This window comes from Tursiops truncatus, chromosome 2 (assembly GCF_011762595.2).
Source record: "Tursiops truncatus isolate mTurTru1 chromosome 2, mTurTru1.mat.Y, whole genome shotgun sequence".
Taxonomy (NCBI): Eukaryota; Metazoa; Chordata; class Mammalia; order Artiodactyla; family Delphinidae; genus Tursiops; species Tursiops truncatus.
This window is the reverse complement of record NC_047035.1, coordinates 61,041,638-61,065,488: the sequence shown is the minus strand read 5'-3', so window position 1 is coordinate 61,065,488 and position 23,851 is coordinate 61,041,638. Positions and strand designations below refer to the sequence as shown.

General features: G+C 37.1%; 1 protein-coding gene across 1 annotated transcript in view; it reads left to right on the top strand.

The window, feature by feature from the left end:
- The first annotated feature begins 1,929 nt into the window (after positions 1-1,929).
- The window catches only part of LOC101321155 (tetratricopeptide repeat protein 6), a 41,518-nt gene continuing 19,596 nt past the window's right edge, over positions 1,930-23,851 (top strand). The window contains exons 1-5 of the mRNA XM_033852591.2: positions 1,930-2,002; positions 9,358-9,518; positions 12,395-12,529; positions 16,297-16,410; positions 19,440-19,559. Of these exons, the coding sequence (XP_033708482.1) occupies positions 1,945-2,002; positions 9,358-9,518; positions 12,395-12,529; positions 16,297-16,410; positions 19,440-19,559 (588 nt within the window). The 5' untranslated portion in view covers positions 1,930-1,944. The remainder of the gene's footprint in view (positions 2,003-9,357; positions 9,519-12,394; positions 12,530-16,296; positions 16,411-19,439; positions 19,560-23,851) is intronic.

Below are 23,851 nucleotides of genomic sequence, written 5' to 3'. Positions count from 1 at the left end.
ATGCATAGCTATGTATGATTGGAACCAGGTGGAGCAATGCAGGCATATGACAAGGTGGTTTATTAATTATACCAACCTGATCAGGGTTAGCTTGAGAAGCAGCAGGCCTGAAGTTCCACAGTAATTCTTAAATTTATTTAAAAACATCTCAGACTCCCTCCTTTTGAATTCCCTCTTTTGACTCCACCCACTATTTCCTCCAAACACTTTGCACCATTTTAACAGGTATTGTCTACTTCTATGCACAAATGTTTTGATCACCATGTCAGCATAGTAAGAGGAGTCGTTGGTTGTCCCAGGTTCATTTTGCTGGGATGTGTTTAGTTCCCCCTTTTGTAATTTCCCCAATGTTTGTAAAAATTTGTATAAATTCAGATTATGCTCTGTAACCAGTATTAAGGAAAGAATCGTTGTTTACTTTTCATTGTATATTGATTTTAAACAGATATCTTTTTCATCATTGTTGTATTTTGTTTTATTCATTCATTTTACTCATTAAGTGCAAGCTTGTTTTTCCTCTCTTAATTTTAAGTGGAATTGACTTTTACTTTTTATTTTACATTCCTTTGCAAGCTAGTTTATTAGCATGAGTAAAGTTTGGTGTAAAAGGTGTTATGGTTGAGGGAGAAAACTGAAAAGCTAAACAAAAAAGAAAAAGAAACTAGAATATATGATATAATCATATTTATTTAAAACTATATATTTGTGGATCTGTGTAATCATTCTTCAAATTTAAAGATAATTAAAAAAAAGACTTTGCTTCATAAATTTTTTTTTAACTTCTCTGTATCCCACTTGCTTTGATGATTCTTAAGAAACACATGTATTAGGAGAGATTCCTGCAAAATTTCTGTATTGAAGCGTGGGAGGGAATAACTATCAGAAAGGAAGCAGTATTATTATGAGCTAAGTTTCTATTTATCACTCAACAGTTGCACAAATTGAAAAAGGCAGTAAGAGAGTTATCTCGTGCTATCCACCTTCAGCCAGATGGAATCCAATTATATATAATAAGGTATGTGTATAGAAATAGAATTCTTCTTGGGATAACTTAGTATCTGAGCTAGCTGTTGGAATCCTTAGTTCTTTCTTGATCCTTCCAGCCTCCTTGTTTTACATTTAATCTCCCAGAAATGGCCATCTCCAAATCAGCAAGTCAGATATAGTTGTTTTTGTTAAACTTTAAGATAATTCATAATATAAGATAACAGATCTTTCCCTTTGTTCTGTCCTTGCATCAAAACACAACTGTCTGTGTTTAAGTTCTTTGAGGCCTCTCTAGATTACTGGTTAGATAGTTATCACAGATCTCATGAAAGTAAGGTAATATATTTTGATTGTGTACCCAGAGGTACCAAGTATAAACCTCAGATAATTCAGTGAAAAAAAAGATACATTGAATTGTATTTCAAATGCAGTAGAGCTTGCTATAAAAGGACCCATTGCAAATTATGAGTTATCACTACCAAAAATATATTATAATTACTAACATGGGAAATGGATTTACAGAAAATGGGAAAATGGACTGGAACAATGCTTTCTGATAAGGTCTTGCTTCATCTTTTAACTCTTGAACCACATTTTAACAATTTATGTAAATACTTCTCCATTTGTATGCCCCTTAAACTGTGTTTAGCTTTTAAAATTTCTCAGCAACAGAGTATAACTTTTCAAATGCTGATAATTACAAAAAGATCTGACTATTTTTCTTTCAGCTTCACATTTACTAAATTGTTTTCTTCTCACATCTCCACGCTAATTGGCCTATTTAGACTTACATAAAATATTTATAATTTCAAATGTATTATAATAAGTATGAATAAATGTATTATAATTTAAAATTTTAAGTAACTGAGTATAAAAAACTTTATTTTAGAAAAATTATTTTTAACTGCTTAGAATTAAAAAGCTGTTATTTCTTCCAGAGGACAATATCTTCTTAGGATGAAGTGCTATGGTCTTGCAAAGTTCACTATTTACCAAGTAGCAGAAATGACCAAAGGTAAATATAATCAATGTAAAATTATAATATTGTCTTAATTTATTTTTTTATTTTTATTTATTTATTTTTTTACTCATGTAGTTTATTTTTATTTTATTTTTTTAACATCTTTATTGGAGTATAATTGCTTTACAATGGTATGTTAGTTTCAGCTTCACAAAAAAATGAATCAGTTATATATATACATATGTTCCCATATCTCTTCCCGCTTGCGTCTCCCTCCCTCCCACCCTCCCTATCCCACCCCTCCAGGCGGTCACAAAGCACCGAGCTGATCTCCCTGTGCTATGCGGCTGCTTCCCACTAGCTATCTACCTTACGTTTGGTAATGTATATATGTCCATGCCTCTTTATCGCTTTGTCACCGTTTACCCTTCCCCCTCCCCATAGCCTCAAATCCATTCTCTAGTAAGTCTGTGTCTTTATTCCTGTTTCACCCCTAGGTTTTTCATGACATTTTTTTTTCTTAGATTCCATATATATGTGTTAGCATACGGTATTTGTCTCTCTCTTTCTGACTTACTTCACTCTGTATGACAGACTCTAGGTCTATCCACCTCATTACAAATAGCTCAATTTCGTCTCTTTTTATGGCTGAGTAATATTCCATTGTATATATGTGCCACATCTTCTTTATCCATTCATCCGATGATGGACACTTAGGTTGTTTCCATCTCTGGGCTATTGTAAATAGAGCTGCAATGAACATTTTGGTACATGACTCTTTTTGAATTATGGTTTTCTCAGGGTATATGCCCAGTAGTGGGATTGCTGGGTCATATGATAGTTCTATTTGTAGCTTTTTAAGGAACCTCCATACTGTTCTCCACAGTGGCTGTATCAATTTACATTCCCACCAACAGTGTAAGAGGGTTCCCTTTTCTCCACACCCTCTCCAGCATTTATTGTTTCTAGATTTTTTGATGATGGCCATTCTGACTGGTGTGAGATGATATCTCATTGTAGTTTTGATTTGCATTTCTCTCATGATTAGTGATGTTGAGCATTCTTTCATGTGTTTGTTGGCACTCTGTATATCTTCTTTGGAGAAATGTCTATGTAGGTCTTCTGCCCATTTTTGGATTGGGTTGTTTGTTTTTTTGTTATTAAGCTGCATGAGCTGCTTATAAATTTTGGAGATCAATCCTTTGTCAGTTGCTTCATTTGCAAATATTTTCTCCCATTCTGAGGGTTGTCTTTTGGTCTTCTTTATGGTTTCCTTTGCTGCGCAAAAGCTTTTAAGTTTCATTAGGTCCCATTTGTTTACTCTTGTTTTTATTTCCATTTCTCTAGGAGGTGGGTCAAAAAGGACCTTGCTGTGATTTATGTCATAGAGTGTTCTGCCTATGTTTTCCTCTAAGAGTTTGATAGTTTCTGGCCTTACATTTAGGTCTTTAATCCATTTTGAGCTTATTTTTGTGTATGGTGTTAGGGAGTGATCTAATTTCATACTTTTACATGTAGCTGTCCAGTTTTCCCAGCACCACTTATTGAATAGGCTGTCCTTTCTCCACTGTACATTTCTGCCTCCTTTGTCAAAGATAAGGTGACCATATGTGCGTGGGTTTATCTCTGGGCTTTCTATCCTGTTCCATTGATCTATCTTTCTGTTTTTGTGCCAGTACCATACCATCTTGATAACTGTAGCTTTGTAGTATAGTCTGAAGTCTGGGAGCCTGATTCCTCCAGTTCCTTCTTTCGTTCTCAAGATTGCTTTGGCTATTCGGGGTCTTTTGTGTTTCCATACAAATTGCAAAATTTTTTGTTCTAGTTCTGTGAAAAATGCCAGTGGTAGTTTGATAGGGATTGCATTGAATCTATAGATTGCTTTGGGTAGTAGAGTCATTTTCACAATGTTGATTCTTCCAATCCAAGAACATGGTATATCTCTCCATCTATTTGTATCATCTTTAATTTCTTTCATCAGTGTCTTATAATTTTCTGCATACAGATCTTTTGTCTCCTTACGTAGGTTTATTCCTAGATATTTTATTCTTTTTGTTGCAATGGTAAATGGGAGTGTTTTCTTGATTTCACTTTCAGATTTTTCATCATTAGTATATAGGAATGCCAGAGATTTCTGTGCATTAATTTTGTATCCTGCCACTTTACCAAATTCATTGATTAGCTCTAGTAGTTTTCTGGTAGCATCTTTAGGGTTCTCTATGTATAGGATCATGTCATCTGCAAACAGTGACAGCTTTACTTCTTCTTTTCCGATTTGGATTCCTTTTATTTCCTTTTCTTCTCTGATTGCTGTGGCTAAAACTTCCAAAACTATGTTGAATAATAGTGGTGAGAGTGGGCAACCTTGTCTTGTTCCTGATCTTAGTGGAAATGCTTTCAGTTTTTCACCATTGAGGATGATGTTTGCTGTGGGCTTGTCATATATGGCCTTTATTATGTTGAGGAAAGTTCCCTCTATGCCTACTTTCTGCAGGGTTTTTATCATAAATGGGTGTTGAATTTTGTCAAAAGCTTTCTCTCCATCTATTGAGATGATCATATGGTTTTTCTCCTTCAGTTTGTTAATATGGTTTATCACATTGATAGATTTGCGTATATTGAAGAATCCTTGCATTCCTGGAATAAACCCCACTTGATCATGGTGTATGATCCTTTTAATGTGCTGTTGGATTCTGTTTGCTAGTATTTTGTTGAGGATTTTTTCATCTATGTTCATCAGTGATATTGGCCTGTAGTTTTCTTTCTTTGTGACATCCTTGTCTGCTTTTGGTATCAAGGTGATGGTAGCTTCGTAGAAGGAGTTTGGGAGTGTTCCTCCCTCTGCTATATTTTGGAAGAGTTTGAGAAGGATAGGTGTTAGCTCTTCTCTAAATGTTTGATAGAATTTGCCTGTGAAGCCATCTGGTCCTGGGCTTTTGTTTGTTGGAAGATTTTTAATCACAGTTTCAATTTCAGTGCTTGTGATTGGTCTGTTCATATTTTCTATTTCTTCCTGATTCAGTCTTGGCAGGTTGTGCATTTCTAAGAATTTGTCCATTTCTTCCAGATTGTCCATTTTATTGGCATAGAGTTGCTTGTAGTAATCTCTCATGATCTCTTTTATTTCTGCAGTGTCAGTTGTTACCTCTCCTTTTTCATTTCTAATTCTGTTGATTTGAGTCTTCTCCCTTTTTTTCTTGATGAGTCTCGCTAGTGGTTTATCTATTTTGTTTATCTTCTCAAAGAACCAGCTTTTAGTTTTATTGATCTTTGCTATTGTTTCCTTCATTTCTTTTTCATTTATTTCTGATCTGATTTTTATGATTTCTTTCCTTCTGCTAGCTTTGGGGTTTTTTTGTTCTTCTTTCTCTAATTGCTTGAGGTGCAAGGTTAGGTTGTTTATTCGAGATGTTTCCTGCTTCTTAAGGTGGGCTTGTATTGCTATAAACTTCCCCCTTAGAACTGCTTTTGCTGCATCCCACAGGTTTTGGGTCGTTGTGTCTCCATTGTCATTTGTCTCTAGGTATTTTTTGATTTCCTCTTTGATTTCTTCAGTGATCACTTCATTATTAAGTAGTGTATTGTTTAGCCTCCATGTGTTTGTATTTTTTACAGATCTTTTACTGTAATTGATATCTAGTCTCATGGCGTTGTGGTCAGAAAAGATACTTGATACAATTTCAATTTTCTTAAATTTACCAAGGCTTGATTTGTGACCCAAGATATGATCTATCCTGGAGAATGTTCCATGAGCACTTGAGAAAAATGTGTATTCTGTTGTTTTTGGATGGAATGTCCTATAAATATCAATTTACTCCATCTCGTTTAATGTATCATTTAAAGCTTGTGTTTCCTTATTTATTTTCATTTTGGATGATCTGTCCATTGGTGAAAGTGGGGTGTTAAAGTCCCCTACTATGAATGTGTTACTGTCGATGTCCCCTTTTATGGTTGTCAGTATTTGCCTTATGTATTGAGGTGCACCTATGTTGGGTGAATAAATATTTACAATTGTTATATCTTCCTCTTGGATCGATCCCTTGATCATTATGTAGTGTCCTTCTTTGTCTCTTCTAATAGCCTTTGGTTTAAAGTCTATTTTGTCTGATATGAGAATTGCTACTCCAGCTTTCTTTTGGTTTCCATTTGCATGAAATACCTTTTTCCATCCCCTTACTTTTAGTCTGTATGTGTCTCTAGGTCTGAAGTGGGTCTCTTGTAGACAGCAAATATATGGGTCTTGTTTTTGTATCCATTCAGCCAATCTGTGTCTTTTGGTGGGAGCATTTAGTCCATTTACATTTAAGGTAATTATCGATATGTGTGTTCCTATTCCCATTTTCTTAATTGTTTTGGGTTCGTTATTGTAGGTCCTTTCCTTCTTTTGTGTTTCTTGCCTAGAGAAGTTCCTTTAGCAGTTGTTGTAGAGCTGGTTTGGTGGTGCTGAACTCTCTCAGCTTTTGCTTGTCTGTAAAGGTTTTAATTTCTCCATCAAATCTGAATGAGATCCTTGCTGGGTAGAGTAATCTTGGTTGCAGGTTTTTCTCCTTCAACACTTTCAATATGTCCTGCCACTCCCTTCTGGCTTGCAGAGTTTCTGCTGAAAGATCAGCTGTTAACCTTATGGGGATTCCCTTGTGTGTTATTTGTTGTTTTTCCCTTGCTGCTTTTAATATGTTTTCTTTGTATTTAATTTTTGACAGTTTGATTAATATGTGTCTTGGCGTATTTCTCCTTGGATTTATCCTGTATGGGACTCTCTGTGCTTCCTGGACTTGATTAACTATTTCCTTTCCCATATTAGGGAAGTTTTCAACTATAATCTCTTCAAATATTTTCTCAGTCCCTTTCTTTTTCTCTTCTTCTTCTGGAACCCCTATAATTCGAATGTTGGTGCGTTTAATGTTGTCCCAGAGGTCTCTGAGACTGTCCTCAGTTCTTTTCATTCTTTTTTCTTTATTCTGCTCTGCAGTAGTTATTTCCACTATTTTATCTTCCAGGTCACTTATCCATTCTTCTGCCTCAGTTATTCTGCTATTGATCCCATCTAGAGTACTTTTAATTTCATTTATTGTGTTGTTCATCGTTGCTTGTTTCATCTTTAGTTCTTCTAGGTCCTTGTTAACTGATTCTTGCAATTTGTCCATTCTATTGTCCATTCTATCTCCAAGATTTCGGATCAACCTTACTACCATTATTCTGAATTCTTTTTCAGGTAGACTGCCTATTTCCTCTTCATTTGTTAGGTCTGGTGGGTTTTTATCTTGCTCCTTCATCTGCTGTGTGTTTTTCTGTCTTTTCATTTTGCTTATCTTACTGTGTTTGGGGTCTCCTTTTTTTTTTTTTTGCAGGCTGAAGGTTCGTAGTTCCTGTTGTTTTTTGTGTCTGTCCCCAGTGGCTAAGGTTGGTTCAGTGGGTTGTGTAGGCTTCCTGGTGGAGGGTACTAGTGCCTGTGTTCTGGTGTATGAGGCTGGATCTTGTCTTTCTGGTGGGCAGGTCCACGTCTGGTGGTGTGTTTTGGGGTGTCTGTAGACTTATTATGATTTTGGGCAGCCTCTCTGCTAATGGGTGGGGTTGTGTTCCTGTCTTGCTAGTTGTTTGGCATAGGATGTCCAGCACTGTAGCTTGCTGGTCGTTGAGTGAAGCTGGGTGCTGGCGTTGAGATGGAGATCTCTCGGAGATTTTTGCTGTTTGATATTATGTGCAGCTGGGAGGCCTCTTTTGGGCCAGTGTCCTGAAGTTGGCTCTCCCACCTCAGAGGCACAGCACTGAGTCCTGGCTGCAGCACCAAGAGCCTTTCATCCACAGGGCTCCTTAATTTGGGATGATTCGTTGTCTATTCAGGTATTCCACAGATGCAGGGTATATCAAGTTGATTGTAGAGCTTTAATCCGCTGCTTCTGAGGCTGCTGGGAGAGATTTCCCTTTCTCTTCTTTGTTCTCACAGTTCCCAGGGGCTCAGCTTTGGATTTGGCCCCGCCTGTGCGTGTAGGTCGCCGGAGGGCGTCTGTTCTTTGCTCAGACAGGACGGGGTTAAAGGAGCCGCTGATTCGGAGGCTCTGGCTCACCCAGGCCGGGGGGTAGGGAGGGTCACGGAGTGCGGGGCGGGCCTGCAGCGGCAGAGGCCGGCGTGACGCTGCAGCCTGAGGCGCGCCGTGCGCTCTCCCGGGGGAGCCGTCCCTGGATCCCGGGACCCTGGCAGTGGCGGGCTGCACAGGCTCCCCGGAAGGGCGTGTGGCTAGTGACCTGTGTTCGCACACAGGCGTCCTGGCAGCGGCAGCAGCGGCCTTAGCGTCCCATGTCCGTCTCTGGGCTCCGCACTCTTAGCCGCGGCTCGCGCCCGTCCCTGGAGCTCTCTCAAGCAGCGTTCTTAATCCCCTCTCCTCGTGCACCAGGAAACAAAGAGGGACGTAAAAGTCTCTTGCCTCTTCGGCAGGTCCAGACCCCTCCCCGGACTCTCTCCCGGCCAGCCGCGGCGCACCAACGCCCTGCAGGCTGTGTTCACGCCGCCAACCCCAGTCCTCTCCAGGCGCTCCGACAAAAGCCGGAGCCTCAGCTCCCAGTCCCGCCCGCCCCTGCGGGCGAGCAGACAAGCCTCTCGGCTGGTGAGTGCCGGTCGGCCCGATCCTCTGCGCTGGAATCTGTCCGCTTTGCCCTCCGCACCCCTGTTGCTGTGTTCTCCCCCGCGGCTCCCAAGCTCCCCCACTCCGCCTCCCGAAGTCTCCACCCGCGAAGGGGCTTCCTAGTGTGTGGACACTTTTCCTCCTTCACAGCTCTCTTCCGCTGGTGCAGGACCCGTCCCTATCCTTTTGTCTCTGTTTAGTTTTTTCTTTTGCCCTAACCAGGTACGTGGGGGGTTTCTTGCCTTTTGGGAGGTCTGAGGTCTTCTGCCAGCGTTCAGTAGGTGCTCCGTAGGAGTTGTTCCACGCGTAGATGTATTTCTGGTGTATCTGTGGAGAGGAAGGTGATCTCCGCGTCTTACTCTTCCGCCATCTTCCCTAATATTGTCTTAATTTAAAAAGAAATACTTCTTTAAATTTTTTATACTATTTTCAGTAGCTCTGTATAGGTAGCATGAAGGGTTCACTTGAAAGTCAAAGTTAGATTTTGAAACTAAAACTTCAGTTTCACATGTATGTAACCAATTTGTAAAATACTTCATAGCCTAGTGAATTTTGTGAGAGAGATTATTATAGGAAATACCAGGCTTATGCTGTTATTTTTTGTTTGTTCATTTGTAGTTGGAATGTCTTATTGTTTGTTGACAGTAAGTAGATTTTAGTATCATATTGATTTATTAATTCATATTGTAAAAATAGATCATTGAATTGCTTGACTGTCTTAAAATAATTATATTCTAAGTCCTAGATACTTGGCAAAGTTATTGATAAATTTTCCTTTCCCTTTAGGTCTCATTGAGTTGAGTCCTATACAGCAAGCACTCATTTATTCATTTTGCGAGAAACATGACAAGGCCATTCAGGTCTTAGATGGGATCACTTTGAATAAGCCTGAGGCCACCATGTATGCTCTATTGGCAAAAGCTCAAATGAAGGCCAAGAGGAACAAGGTGAAAAGTCTTGAGTAACGTTTACTAAACCTATTAATGTAATTTTTATATTGTGCTTGGAATTACTGCTTACATATATATATATATATATTTTTTTTTTTTTTTTACAAAACTAAACCATACCATTTATTTATTGATTCTTCTGTTAATTAATATTTGGGTTGTTTTCTTTTGTTTTTTTTCCTCTTAAGAGTAAGGGTAATATTCTTTTTCATGTCTTCTGTTAACATTGTTGGTATGTAGAGAATGTAAATGTTTAACTTTCAAGAAAATGGCACATTGTTCCATAGGGTTGTACCAATTTATTCTCCTGCCTGTAGTGTATGAGTATTCCTGTTGATCTCCATCCTCTACAATAACTGGTGCTGTCTACTTTATTTTTATCAGTTTGGTGGATAAAAACTAATGTCTCATTATGGTCTTAATTAACATTTCTCAGTTTGAGCAAAGGTTGAGGTATCTTTTTATATGTTTATACTTCCTGTTCTATCAATTTGCTGTACACATTTTTGTTTGTCCTGTTCATATTGATTTTTGGCATTGAAAAAAATAAGTCCTGTGTATTAGTCCTTGGTTGGTTACATGTGTGTCATGTATCCTCTTGCAATTTGTGGCTGGTTTTAAAATTTTCTTCATGATGTCTTTTGATGAGCAGAGGGTCTTAATTTTAATGTAGTTGAATATATCTTTTTTTGTTTTATTGTCACAGCTTTAAAAAAAATTCTTGTTTAAAAATTCCCTCCCTACACCAAGGTCATAAAGATATTTTCCCATATTTTCTTCTAAAAGTTTAAAAATTCTGCTTTTTGCATTTAAGACCTCACTCTACCTTAAATTGATATTTTTGAATGTGATATAGTGATAAAACTTCAGTTTTCCCCATATGGATACTCAAATGTTCCAGTATCATTTATTGAAATGTTCTCCTAAACCAAAGATCTGAAGTGGTACATCTGTCCTATTATAACCTTTCATGTATGTGTGGATCTGATTTTGGGCTCTCTATTCTATTCCTTTGGTCAATTTTTCTATCCCTGGCCTAATAGTACAATGTTTTAACTACTGTTCCTTTATTGTAATTCTTGACATCTGGTGGAGCAAGTTGCCACACCATATTCTTCTCCAGGAAATTCCTGATTATTCTTGGGCCTTTACTCTTCCAGCTGGTCAAGATTTTAAAACCCTGCTGGAATTTTGATTGAATTGTATTGAATCTGTAGATTATTTTAGGGAGAATTGACACCTTTATGATATCAAATTCCTTCTTTGGAATAATCTTAAATTTACTTTAACCTCCCTGAAACCTGAAGTCACTTTTGATTGGGTCCCTCTTCTACCCAATCAATAGTCATGCTCTCTTGGTTCTACTTTCTAAATGTCTCTCAAATCCACTTCCTTTCTCTATTTCTCTGGTCATTATCCTAGTCCAGAACATATTTGTATTTTGTTTGAATTATATAATAGTGTTGAACTCTTCCAAGCTTTTCTCCACACGGCTGCCATGGTATTGTGTTCGGAATGTACATTTGCCCTATGAGAGCATCCACTACTTTTTTAGAGTAGTGAAGGAAAGAGAGGTGGGACATCAGCTAGAGGAGGAAGAGAAGATGTGTTCATTTTAATTTAAATGTGATGGAAGACTTTATGGACTCCAGGAGGCAATGAAGGGGCAGAGATCCAAAAGCAGAAGGCGGGACAGAAGGAGTTGGGGTCAAGGGCACAGCTTGAGGAGTTAGCTCTGAAAAGAGGAAAGGAAACCATTCAAAGACAGGAGAAAAAAAGATGGAAATGAAGACGATGTAGAGACTTTGAATAGTAAAAATGAGGGAAATTGAGAAGGTGATGCATTTTTTTCTATTGCAAAGGCATGTGCTGAGTGAGGCTGGAAGGATGAATGTTGAGGTAAGCTTTAGACATGTGATGTAAACTAAGGGTGGGCACAAAGGACACAGCATATCCAAGTTAAACCTCATTGTTTCTTTTTTTTTTTTTTTTTTGTGATACGCGAGCCTCTCACTGTTGTGGCCTCTCCCGTTGCGGAGCACAGGCTCCGGACGTGCAGGCTCAGCGGCCATGGCTCACGGGCCCAGCCGCACCGCGGCATGTGGGATCTTCCCCAACCGGGCCACGAACCCGCGTCCCCTTCATCGGCAGGCGGACTCTCAACCACTGCGCCACCAGGGAAGCCCAACCTCATTGTTTCTTTAGCAATTTAATATAATTAAGAAAGTGGGCTAAAGAGTCACAAGTAGCTGTATTTCTATATATTAGGTAAATACATTGAGTAGCTAGTTATGAAAACGCGTTTCTATTTGGAAAGTTGAATTTTTTTCATTAAGAATTTCAACTATTTTGATAGAATAGTTTAAATGGGTAATTTTTGATGTTAGTTTATTTTCTGGTGTCAGTGGAACCCCCTTGAGAGCATAGCAGGACAAAATAAAAGTTGATTACAACAACCTCAGATATTATCAGTGGAGAACTTTTACTACCTAATAGCTGCCTGGCATTCCCTTCAGGAGAATTACTAGGAAATTGGTCATAAATTGGTCTATAAATTTTAGTCTGATTTAAGACTATGAGAAAATACCCTTTAGAATTTAGAAATTATAGTTCCAAAAGTCCACTTGTGTAACCCTGCTTACGTACCTGCCTGTAGGATAGGCACCTGGGTGGGTCAGATTTCCTGCCTGTCAGAAGTCCTCCCTCTTGGTGCACTGACAAGATCTGTGTCTTTACCAGGTCTGTGTGTCCTCTTGTGAAATGAGAGTAGGGCTGTGTGCTCAGGATTCCTTTTAACATCTAAGGCTGTTGTGTTAAATAAATATTAGAAAAAAACATTCCCTTCCCTCTCTTTTTTTTAAAAATCATTATAGGAAGCCATGAGAATGTTTAAAAAGGCGTTGGATATCTTTTCTCATTCTGATAAAGGACGAAATGCCGTAGCAGCTTCATCAGACTGTCTGTTTCACTTGGGTCTTTGTTACATGGAGGAAGGCAACTTACAACTGGTATTTTGTGTATTTAAGAGCATAGGTATTTTATGGTTTTAGAAATTGTTTCCTTGCATTCAGTTCCATTTCTGAAGGCTACCTACACAGTGAGTGACTAGACCAAAGCTTCTTATAAAGCTTGGCTTACTATAGGCAGTCTGCACCCTGCAAAACCTACTACATTGTTTTATTTATTCAAACATTTTATTGATGCCTGTTTGTCAACACTATTCGGAAGACTAATGCATGTTTCCCACTAAACAAATTTAATTGTAAGAATTTATTATATCAAAATTTCATCACATTAGTATAAATTTACTTATTAAATTGTAAGTACTTTATATTGAGTGCTTCAGTGTAATGTAGAATAAATGGAAAATGTTTAGGACACTGTTTGATTTCTGTTATTGACAGCTGAGCAATTCAAATCAGAATAAAACCAGATTCATTGAAAACCAGTTGATTCAATTATTATGTATTTATCCAGTATTTGGCTATTTCACAGAATTCTCCATTTCAAAATTTTCAATGATATGATAAATATGTATTTTCCATTGGCTATTTTTGAATATTCCTCAACTACACACACACACACACACACACACACACACACACCCATTCCAGTCCTTATATTCATAGGGGTGGACAGTGTCTGAAACTTGCATCTTCATAACTTTAAAAAAGAGTTGCACTTGATTAGTTGTTCCATTTATTGTAAGAAATTACAATAAATATAAGATTAATTACAAATATTTTTCATGTTTTTAGCTTTGGACAAGCAGAGGAAACCTAGCTTTGCTTTACAATATTAGGAAAAATTTTGGAGTTCCATTGCTTTGAAGTTTTGTAACCATATATCTGCTGGCCCACTGGAAAATAAATGTACTAATTGTGATTTCTTTGAAGAAACACAACAGGAAGAATAATGATTAAAGTTACACCTCTGAAAGTGTTGTAACAACATGGATTATGCAGACATTAGTCTGGGAGTAAGGGAACCTGTAAATTATAATAATAAATCTAGCTTGTTCATAAATTTTTTTTGCTCCACAAGGTTCGCTGGGAGAAACATATTTAAAATGACCAAAAACTAAAATGAAAACTTTTCAACAATAGTTATATACTGTAATGTATTAACATTTTAAATTAATACATTCTACTCACTACACAATTTGCTCTTCTAGGCTTTTGATTCTTTTACAAAAGCTGTGAAAGCAGATCCTGATTTTGCAGAAGGCTTTTATCAACGTGGGCTTTGTAAAGTAAAACTCCACAAGGACTGTTCAATCCTGGATTTTAATCGTGCAATTACCCTTGATCCAAAACATTACCAGGTATTTAAGTGAACAATTTCAGTGGTTTGGAAAGTGTGTTAAATTTGCTAAAACTATTAAATCTTTAAATGTTATTGCTATTAGTTAGCAACAGTTAGTTTTACTTACTTTTCAGCAGTTTTAATAATCCATATATCTGTATTTCCCCTTGAACTAAAAATATGATTTCCAACAGGGAAATTATATAGGTAAAAGTGCTTCGTGAATTGTGGTTATACAAATATTATAAATATTTTAATGTACCTATTAATAATTATTTTATATACTATGTTATTAATTTTACTTGTTTTGCTGTCACATTGATTCCTACCTCTTAAGAGACTAGAGACAACACAAAATCCAATAGGTGAAACTCTATTGGATCTTGATTTTAAAAGCATATGAAATTTGAATATGGATGAAATATTAGATGATTTTAGGGAAATACTATTAATTTTCTTAGATATACAGTGGTAGTGTGGTTATGTAGGAGAATGTCTTCTTCATGGGAGATGCATACTGGAAGACTTGGGGTGAAGTTTTATGATGTCTACAACTTATTTTCAAATAGTTCAGAAAAAAATAGATACAACAAAATTGAAAAATGTTAATAATTATTGAATCCAGGTGGTAGGCATATGGGTGTTTACTGTAGTATTCTTTCAATTATTCTGTATGTTTGAAATTTTCCTAATAAAAGAGAGTGACAAAAAGTCTATATTTTATACCATCTTTGGGTGGCATAAATTTGTTCCAGCTACCATGTATTTTGGTAGAACTGATGCTTTTACTAAAATATCTGTTCCTGCTTTCCTCCTCTCTTTCTCTGAAAAGGCATATTTAAGTCGAGTAGCCTACTATGGTTTGAAAGGCAGATACTCCAAAGCAATCTTGAGTTGTAATGAGGCCATCCAAATTTATCCTCAGAGTGTGCGTGCCTACCTCTACAGAGGAGTTCTGAAATACTACAACAAGGTAAGGCAGTTTCCTACCTTGTTCTCTGGTGGTATTTTAGAGTGGGTGGCTGTTCGGGTGCCAAGGAGGAACTCACTTCCTTTTTATCGTCTGTGAGAGAGAATTGCCATGGTATGAAGGCAGAACTACATAGAAGGTGTTACACTTTGACAGTACATCAAAAGGATTTCAATTAATAATTTTTCATAAAATGGTGATATTTATTTTTGACATTTGCATTTTAAATAGCACTGATTATGTATTTTTATTAGGAAAGTAATATTCATTGTAGAGAATTTGGAAAATACAGAGAGGAATAAAGGAGAAGATTAAAGTCACCTGTTTTCCCACCATCAAATGGTAATTCCTGAGAGCTTTTTTTTTTTTTTTTTTTTTGTGGTACACGGGCCTCTCACCGCTGTGGCTTCTCCTGTTGCGGAGCACAGGCTCTGGACGCGCAGGCCCAGCGGCCGTGGCTCACGGGCCCAGCCGCTCCGCGGCATGTGGGTTCCCCCCAGACCGGGGCACGAACCCGTGTCCCGCGCATCAGCAGGCAGACCCTTGACCACTGCGCCACCAGGGAAGCCCCCTGAGAGCATTTTGATGTATTTGAATTTTGTCTTTTTTTCTTAATAAAATATAATATATACTTTCCAAAATTGTGACTATGCTACTTACATAATCTGTTTTGTGCCCTGCTTCTTATATTTAATCTTTGAAGATACCATTTTTAATGACTGCATAATATTCCACCATAGTGTACTTTTAACCACTTTATTGTTGGACATTTGGATTGTTTGAAATTTTTTATTATTTTACTATTTTAAATAATACAGTTATACACACAGAACAAAATAATTACTTGAGTTTATGGTTCCTAAATGGAAATTACTGGGTGTAGCAACACTATCGATATCTGATGCTTCAAGGAATACTTATTTTCTCCCTGTGTTTCTTTTTTGAACTTTCTCTGTAGCCATTTCATATGAAATATTTTGCAAATAATACCTTAAAGCAAAGGTAAGACCTTGCATTACCTGTTAATTCCATGAAAATTACTATCTATATAAATGGATGATCTAAGGTATCAGAGAAGCATCAAAGAGAAGCAAAAGAGAACATGGATAGAGAACATGACGATTATGTGATATGACGGTGAGAGTGACAGAAGCAAGCAAGCTCTGGTGAATGTTTGCTGGATGAATAAGGCTTGCTTCTCTTTTATCCATAAGAAATTTAATTTTTTCCTTGCTATATAGCAACAATGGAAATAAGATAATCATTTAAGTTGTTTATATATTGAATTTTATTTGCAGGTGAGAGAAACTATAGCAGTTCCTACCAAGGGACTTAATTAATTCTGTGAAAGATTAGCTTGATTGTCTTAATTTCATGGATGATACACAGAATGGTTAAATGAGTATTCTCAAAACTCTGATAGAATCAGGAATTTATTGAACAACTAAATTTCAGTCCATTATGATTAACCCTTCTCACTTAATTATTTTTTCTTTACAGACTTACAAACTAGCGATTACAGATTTAACTACAGCTATCAACATGGATAAAAACAGTTATATAGCATTTTATAACAGAGCATTATGTTACACCAAGATAAATGAACTTCAAATGGTAAGATGACCATCTTAGTAAACAACACTTTAAAGCATTTGTAAACTTATTTAAAGCATGTGTAAAGTATTTTCTTATTATTTTTGTTACAATTTTAGAAAAATAATTCTGTGGAAATACACATAAAACTTGAGAAACCAAAGAACCATTTCAAAGAATATTTATTTTCTTTTTTAGTGCTTACCAAATTTTCTTATACAACTTCTGCAATGTCAAATGAAAAATTAATTTTACAATGCTTTTATATAAGCATTTAAAGGCCATGTAAATTTAAATGTATTACATAATTTTCATTTGAGAAAATGTTTCTACTGATAAATTTGTGTGCAGAATTTTTAAGCAGTGATCACTAGCAATATCGCTTGCTTCAAAATCTCAACATTAACTACAATAGTTTGTGGAGGTATTTTTTTTACAGTGGTCAGACCACAGATGCAGCAGGGAATTTTGAGTGATGGTTTCCAGCTCAGGGACCAGTGACCAGGATTATCTGTGCGTTTTGAAGGCCTAAATGATGGCTGCAGCAAACCTTTTTCTCTATTTGTCCTGATGCAGATGCTACCAGTGTAAGCCCTCTTTTATATTTTTTCATCTTACCCCTTCTCCACTCTCTCCTTGTTGGTTTGGTTCTTTTTCAGTCAAGATCCCTCACTGGGGAGCAGGTCAGTAGTTTCTTAGTGTTTTGTCCAATCTCTTGCTTCCCTTTCTGCTGTCCACTTGTTTCCCTCTCCTTGTTTCTATCCACTTCCATAGTCAATGAAGCATTCTTTAAAAGATTGCATCATGTACCTGCTGCTGTGTGTGGGCACACTCCCACAATCTCCTGGAAACTTGGAAAGTTAAGTCTGTTTAAAACATTTAGAAATTTAGTAATTTATTTGCTATGGAAGGAAGAAGTTGAGAAACATTGTTTCTAAGAGGATGTAGAATTCCTGGTAACCGGATTATCAAGTTTCCTCCAGAAATGTTGACAAATGAATAACTAATTTTTAACACAGGCTGTTGTAAACCATTCTAGGAGCTAATTAAAGGATCATTTATCAGAGTAACCTGCACAGCAGGTATCTTTGACAGCTCCCTCCCCACCCCGACTCTTGCCTCTTCTGGGTAACCCTGAACTGCAAACAGTGGTCTGGGTGGGGGCAGGGAACTACTATCTTTGTTATCTCTTATGTGTAACAGAGCTAGTGCTCCATGAATAAAGAAAACGAAAAACTATGTACATAAATAGAAACCTAACTAGAATAAGAACATATTGGTTATTTTAGAGCTGCCAGGTACCCAACGCTTTTCATCCAATGGGCTCCTTTTACAGATGAGGTTAGAAACACATCCAAGTCACACAGGGAAGAGGGACCTGTATCGGTGTTTGCAGGTTTGTTTGCTTCTGGTTAACAGTCTTTAGGTGGCTTTGTGAAACCATCTGACCTCCAGCATGTGGACCAGATGTCATTTTACAGTGTCACCTCCTCCCTTTTGTCTACCTCCACCCGTTTCTCAGCATTCCTGCCATAACAAGACTGAGGAAACCCAAGTACTTTGTGCAGAAAATGCACTCCCAAGATATGATTTCATAAAAACTAGAAAAGGTGAATTCTGGTTCCTATCACCTTATATTAATAAAAACAGTAACAGTTACCACTCATTTAGGGCTTATTATGTGACAGGCACTGGGCTAAATGCTTTACCAACATATAATCTACATATTTTAAAGTGGACTTCTACAACAATATGATGAGTTATTAATACCCTGTTTTTGTGGATGAGGAAACTGAGGCTTAGTGTTAAGTAACTTTCCCAAGGCTGAAAGGTTAGTAATAATAGCAGAGGCAAAACACAAAGCGTGCTCGTTGTGACCTTCACGAAATCTCATTTCCCAGATTTTTTTTCCTCTTGTGTCACATATTCAGCTGCTTAGTGGATTTCTAAGGCATCTTGATATATATACAGGTTTTAATTCTGTGATTCTGTGAAAGGAAAATGGCAAACATTCTAGTTCTGTTTTGTTTTACAAGTGTTACAAATGATTTTTACAGCCTTGTCAATGTTTATTTATAGTTATGCCACAATATACATATAGGATATTTAATTGTACAATTCTTTTAGATGCTTGAGTGCTCAATCATGGAATAGTAGAGGAGAACCACTAAGCAAATAGTAAAATACTATTTTATTTGCATTTTCAGTTAGCATGTGCTACAGGCATATATGATATGATTTGGGCCTTTTCCGATGAAACCATATGGCTCTTTTGGACAAAATGTTCAGAAGGAAAATGAATTAAGAGATTCAGCTCCAGCCCAAATTTGGGATGTTCCTAGTACCTGGTACAGAGTAGATGACCAGTAAAAACTTGGCTGTTCATTGAATGAAAAAAAAAAAAAAAGATAAAAAATGGAGAGAGGTCCTCTGAGTTGATTCTCAGCTTAGGCTAATATCTTAAAAAAACCGAGAATATTGAAGTAATATTCCAACAAGTCCTTATTTGTTAGTTTTATTAAGATCTGTTTTCATTGCTTTATGATTTATTCATTCAACAAAAATTTATCACATGCCTAGTATGTGCAGGCATGATGCTAGTTACTGGCTTTACAATGGTGAACAAAATGGATAATCTGTGCCTCCATAAAACTTAGGTTTCAGTGAAGAAAACAATGAATCACTACAAAGAAATTAAATTTCAAAAGGTAACAAGTGCTCTGCTTTAATGTCAACAGTCATTTGGTGAAACTATTAAGATGGGGAAGGGTGTTGCATCCCCGCTTCAATCCATACACAATAAAAGTAGTTCACAGATGATTCACAGATAACATGTGAAGCGCAAGCGCAGTGCACGCCGCTTATATTAGGAGGGAGCAACATCCACAGTATTTAATTAAGGGAAACCTTTAAATCTAACAAATGATTATTTTTGGCCATAAATTTTGTCACATTAAAGAACTAATTATGAGGTACTAGTTTGTCCATGGTCAATGCAGTAATGCTCTAAAGAGTTGACTTTAGGTTGTAAGTGATTATTTCATTTTTAGGCATTAACAGATTATGGAATTGTGCTTCTCCTTGATGCTGGAGAAACTGTGATGTTAAACGCCTTTATTAATCGTGGACTCATCTACACAGAACTAGAGCAGTTCAGTTTTGCATTAGAGGTAAACCTTTCTGTTTACTTGTAAAAATGAACCCACTTGATTTTGCATGTTCACTTCTGAAAACCAGTGAAAAAGTTTTTCTTGATAACAAATGGCAATATTAATGAGCAATAATTCAACTTTAGCAAGAATTGTGTTGAAATACTTTGAATGAGTAATAGAATCTTTGCAAAAAAAGTGTTTTTTTACTTTGTTTTTAATACAGATAAATAGCCAATATGTAAAAAAAAAAAATTCCGAATTGATGAAATATCAAGACTATCGTCTCCCCTAAGGGAGTGTCTTAGCTACAGACAAACAATAAAATGATTTATGTATCATTTACTTTGCTGCTTAGTGCTCTTTCTCATTCACAATTTTCCTTGTATTGATATTATTTTTCAACTTCTGGGGTCATCTTTTGAGATTCTGTCCCACAAAATTACTTATTATTAAGGAAGTGTCCGAGAAACTGTATTCTAGGCAATTTACACTATGGTGAAATGTAATTTCAAGAGTTGAACTCCCTTAGGTTTTGGTTTTGAGATATACCATTCAGAATTCCCTCAGGTAGGGGAAGCTTTGTTTGGTGTAGGCAAAAATCTGCGGAACTCTGGGCAAGAGTGTTGGGTGGAGAAAGTGAGGAAAATGGGAGTTAGAAGCAAAAGACCTCAGCTGTTGGAGAATTAAATGCAGGGCCTGTGTTATCCACCTAGCAAGTATTTACTTAGTACTTAAGAACAACATTAACTCTAGTTATCGCACACTTACTACCTGCCAGATTCTCAATAATGCTGCACAATTTATCATTGTAACTTATGGAAGAGGAAGCTGATATTCAAAAGAGGTTAAATCAAGTCTTAGTCAGCCAGGAAGTACTGGGGCAAGATTTGAACTCAGGTCTCACTTGATTCCAAATCCTGTGTTCCTTCAGACAAGACATGGTACTGACATTGGCATTGAAGATACGGAGATGAATATCAGTAAGACAGATTTCCAGTCCTTGAGGAACTCATAGTCTGGTGGGAATCATTCTTGATCCCTCTCTTTCCTCACATCCCACATCTAAATCATGAGCAAGTGTGGTCAGCTCTGCTATCAAAACATATTTTAAATTCAGTCATTTCTCATTTTTTGCCACTGCTCTCCTCCTCCCTCCAGCCTCCACCTTCTCTCCCCTGGATTACTGCAGTAGCTTTCCAACTGGCCTCTCTGCTTCTGCTCTTTTCCCTCTACATGCTGTTCTCCACACAGCAGCCAAAGAGGCCTCTTCAAAACATAAAGCAGAGCAAGTTATTCATCTGCTCAGAACCCTCCAGTGACTCCCCATCACACTTAGAATAAAATCTGAACTCTTGACTATGGCCAACCAAGACCCTAGTGACCTAACTGCTGCTCACTCATCTGACTTTGTTGTCAGCGTTCTTCTTTTCTCCAGTCAGGTTACTCCACTCTGGCCTTTTGCTATTCCTTGGAAATGTCAGGCTCCCTTCCTGACTCAGGGTCCTCACACAAGCTGTTCCCTATGTGTAGAATATTCCTCCTATTGGTTCACACCCTCCTTTCATTTCAGGTTTCTTCTCAAATGTGACCTCCTCAGTCAAAAAGAGTATTTTAATTAAAACGGAATGTTAAAAAATTAAAATAATCCCAAATAAGTCTGAAAAGAGAAAACAAAGGAACAGAAACAGAGGAGACCAGCAGAAAACAAATACTAAAATGGTAGACCTAAATTCAACCTTATCAGTAGTTACATTAAATGGAAATTGTCAAAACACACCAATTGAAATATTGAAAATGACAGATTAGAATGTTTTAAAAGTCCCAACAATATTGTGACTGCAAGAAACACACTTTAAATATAAGATATAGATATGTAAAAGTAAAAAAACTGGAAAAAAAATATGCCCTGCAAACACTACAGACCTGCCTTGGAATTATGGCAGGTTTGGTTCCAGACCACAGCAATAAAGTGAATATAGCAATAAGTGACATTTTTGTTTCATATAAAAGTGCATATAAAAGTTATGTTTATACTGTAGTCTATTAAGTAAGCAATAGCATTATATCTAAAAAATAGTACATGCCTTAATTAAAAAATACTTTATTGATAAAAAATGTTAACCATCATCTGAGCCTTCAGTGAGCTGTAGTTTTTTTGCAGTAGTGACATCAAAGATTACTGATGATCACAGATTACCATAACAAATACAATAATAATGAAAATGTTTGAAATATTGTGAGAATTACCAGAATGTGATACAGAGACACGAAGTGAGCAAATGCTTTTGGAGAAAATGGAGCCAATAGACTTGCTTGAGGCAGGATTGCCACAAATCTCCTATTTGTACAAAGTGCAGTATCTGCGAAGTGCAATAAAACAAGATATGCCTGTAATTAAAAGCAAAAAAAATGTTTCTCCCCTCTGTACATTTAAAAAATTAATTTGAAAAATTTAAAAAAAGAGGCTGGCTGAGGTAGACCAATGAAGTAATATATGACTGAATAATAAGAGGGCTAAATGCAGAACCAAGAGAGAGCAGAGTCTTAAAACCTAACCAGGGAAACATTTTTAGTGGGAATGATTGATTAACAGAAAGGTCAAGTAGGATGAGCACTGAACACATGTTAGTTAATTGATAGTTGTGTGATCTTCATAAGAACACGGGAAGTAGAATGCGGCATTTAAACTGGAATTGTTTAGGAAGTTAATGGTTAAGCTTGTTGGATTGAGAACATTTGTTTATTTCTTTGTCCTCTTGAAAACCAGGAAGACAGTAAAGGAATAAAAAGGACATAATCCCACAAGGTTAAAGATAGTGGAGAAGAGGTGCCCAGACACCCCAAACTACCATTCCCGATTTTAAAACTTAAATATGAGTGGGTAGCCAAAGATTCTACACTTGAGGGAAGTAAAATAAACAGTAAAATAAACACATTGTCATAGGGATATGGAGATGGTGGAAGAAGGGGAGGTGTGTGGAGTGATGGTGTAAGGTAGCTAAGTTCTATCCTGTGTTGGAAGTTAAACATGATAAAATACTCATGTTATTTAGAAATTTAGAGGTCAATAGCAGAAGGAATAACAGCAAGATGTAAAAATGGTTGACTCTGGGGAGCGGGGCTCAGAGATAAGGAGAGGTGGCGCAGGGCATCCCTGTAAGCATTGTGAGTTTTCTAGTTTCATTGGACGCTCTACCCTACCCTGGATACATGAGTTACTTTGAGAAAAATAAAAATAAATTTAAAAATGCCTTTAGAGGCAGTTTTCAAATTACGAAATGAAATTGGACTTACTAAACAACAAGAAGTTGATGGCGTTTGGGGACATGGAGATGGTGAGTGTTGACTCTGCTTTCAGAGATTGGTAGTGACAGGAACTAGAAAGACAAAGCCATGTGTAGCTTGCGGGCAGGCAGGTTTGAGGGAAGGCATACTAGGTCAGGGTGGTGAGAAAAGGATTAAAGTTACAAAGGACAGAAGAAGATGATGGAGCAAGTTTCCAGAGATGGGAAGGATGAGGTCAAGAGCGCATCCTCTGACACACAGGAAGACGGTGCAGGTGAAGAGTCTTACAAATAAACTCATCAGCAGAAGGAAGGCAGTGGAGGGAATTTGCTTTGTATGTGAGTGACTTTGTGTGGTTTGTTATTTATGATCCATATTAGAAATAAAACTAGTGCAGAAGAGGAAAATCATAAAAACTGCAGTTAGCTTTATTCTTAGTAATCCTAAGTCATCATTTGTGTCTGTTGCTGATAATGTCTAATTACCATGTAGCATCACAATGATTTTATATATAGAGTCAAGCTGACTTTTGTAAGTTTTATCTGATTATAAAACTAAACTTGGTATCCTCAGCCCTTTAAGTTTGTGGTCACTCCTCATAACTCCCAAAATTAATGGGAATGTTTGTAATAAATCTCAGTTACACTGTAAGTTTGCCCCCATTTCAGAAAAAAAAAAAATTCTCCTATGGGAGTTATCTGGTAGCATATTTGATTAGACCATACATTTCTTATTTTCTAACAGATAATTCCATTTAGTATCAAAAGATGCTGGGAATCTAAGTGGGGAGTCCATATTCTCAGATGGGTCTGTGACTTCTCCTCCAGTAGGATCCAGGAATGCTCAGTTTGACTGTACTGCTCTGTGCTGCTCTGTCTTCCACCCCCAGTATTAGCAGAAAACTTATTCTACCCCCATAAAACAGCCATCTTCCTCTCTCTAGTACAGCCAAGGAAGGTTTGTGGAAGGATGAGGGGGAGGGGAAGGGGATGGAGGAGGGGAGGGAGGAGGGAGACTGTCATTAT